General features: G+C 41.1%; 1 protein-coding gene across 1 annotated transcript; it reads left to right on the top strand.

The window, feature by feature from the left end:
* Positions 1-860: 860 nt before the first annotated feature.
* Positions 861-1554, top strand: LOC105316043 (espin-like; the record flags this gene model as incomplete). Its single annotated transcript, XM_011410838.1, has 2 exons — positions 861-981; positions 1309-1554. Coding segments are annotated over exons 1-2 (367 nt in total), but the record flags the coding sequence as incomplete, so codon positions are not given.
* Between the last annotated feature and the right edge of the window lie 192 nt (positions 1555-1746).

The following is a 1746-nucleotide window of genomic DNA, read 5'->3' as shown; positions in this document are numbered from 1 at the left end:
GCAACCTATCTATAGCCGGAAAATTTGGCGGTCTAAAACTTTGGCGATTTTGCATCAAAACTACCTAAATATAATATTGGCGGTCATTTAATTTGGCGGTTTACTATCTTGTCTTTTCTTTAAGCACACTCAGCTCTTCTTCAAGCTGCTCCTTGGCAGTCCTTGCCCACAGTCTTGACTTTGTGACTGAAATAGTGAGAAATACTGCCATTTTTTAGTATAATGCACCCGCGCATAATAATTGCAATTATTATTGGCGGTTATAATACTGGCGGTTTTATTTTGAACCGCCAATCCGCCAAATTTAATTCTCCGCCAAATTTTCCGGGTTGCAGTGAGGTCACTTTTGACGTCATAATTACTTCCGTATGGCAAAAATTAATGAGCCTCATTCGTTTACAGCAGCAAAGTTGCTTCTTCTATAACTTCTTTTACACAGCACAAGGCAGAAAAGGAGTACAATTCTAGCGGTAGTAAGCAGAAAAGTAGCGATAGCAATAATTACAGGAGTAACAAGACAATGCTGTGTTCACTTTGGCCGCTTCACTGATTCTCTATCCGAGGACTTTTTGCTTCCTTTGCATCCCTGAGTCCAGGAAAATGAAAGAGCAGCATGAATTAGCCATGCTCATAGTTAAGGAAGCCTGCCAGAAGAGTTTATAGTGCTGTACAAATGAATGGCAAAGTAGCCATTTTGCCATGCGGAAGTAATTATGACGCACGCTGTGACGTCATATGAAACCGCTTTCTATATAATTAGCGACTGGTTGAATTTGAAGTACACTCGCTAAAAACGCTAAAATTAAGTGTCGCAATTAATACACACCCTAAGCTTAAGGTAACTGATCACAATTCACAAGATGTCGTTAGAGGACAAGTGTGGGACTGCGTTTAGGAATAAAGATCATGAAGAAGCTGTTCGCTTACTACCATTAGTGAAGGAAGTTAAGGAACCGAATGAAATTAAAATAGCAGGGGATGGTCTACTTCATTTGTCTTCATACAATGGCTGGTTAGATGTTACAAAAGATCTCATCGCTAAATATCACTGTGACCCACACGAAAGAGATGGTGTGGATAGGACTTGTCTTCATTGGGCTGCAGAAGGTAATCATGTTGATGTGATGAGATATCTCATTGATGAGTGTCACTGTGATCCAATGGCTGTTAACAGGTGGGGGTGGACACCTCTTCATTATGCTGCAGAAGATAATCATGTTGATGTGATGAGATATCTCATTGATGAGTGTCACTGTGATCCAATGGCTGTTGACAGCAGGGGGTGGACACCTCTTCATTATGCTGCAGGAGGTAATCAAGTAGACGTGATGAGATATCTCATCGATGAGTGTCACTGTGATCCAATGGCTGTTAGTGGGACTGGGGGGACACCTCTTCACGTAGCTACTAGTTGTGGCAGTTCTGCAGCTGTTGGATATTTACTATCAACTGGTAAATGTGATCCATTGGCTAAAGATAATGAGGGGAGAACACCATTTAAACTAGCTAAGGAGAGAGGTCACACTGATACTCTTTCTGTCTTGAAGAAGTTTGGTGATATAAAATCATCTCATCCAATTGATTCTTATGTTAACGTCCTCCTTGTGGGTAATCCTGGAGCTGGTAAAAGTACTCTTAGTCATGTCATCAATGACACAGCAGCTAGTTTTACTCTTCTTGGTTCCTTTAGAAATGTTGGAGGGGTAGTGCCCTGTACTGCTGGCATCATTCCTTATAAACTACAAC

Source organism: Amphimedon queenslandica, unplaced genomic scaffold, assembly GCF_000090795.2.
Source record: "Amphimedon queenslandica unplaced genomic scaffold, v1.1 AMPQUscaffold_5797_Cont22241, whole genome shotgun sequence".
In the NCBI taxonomy this organism is placed as follows: Eukaryota; Metazoa; Porifera; class Demospongiae; order Haplosclerida; family Niphatidae; genus Amphimedon; species Amphimedon queenslandica.
The sequence above is the reverse complement of the archived record's forward strand: the minus strand, read 5'-3'. Positions and strand labels throughout refer to the sequence as shown.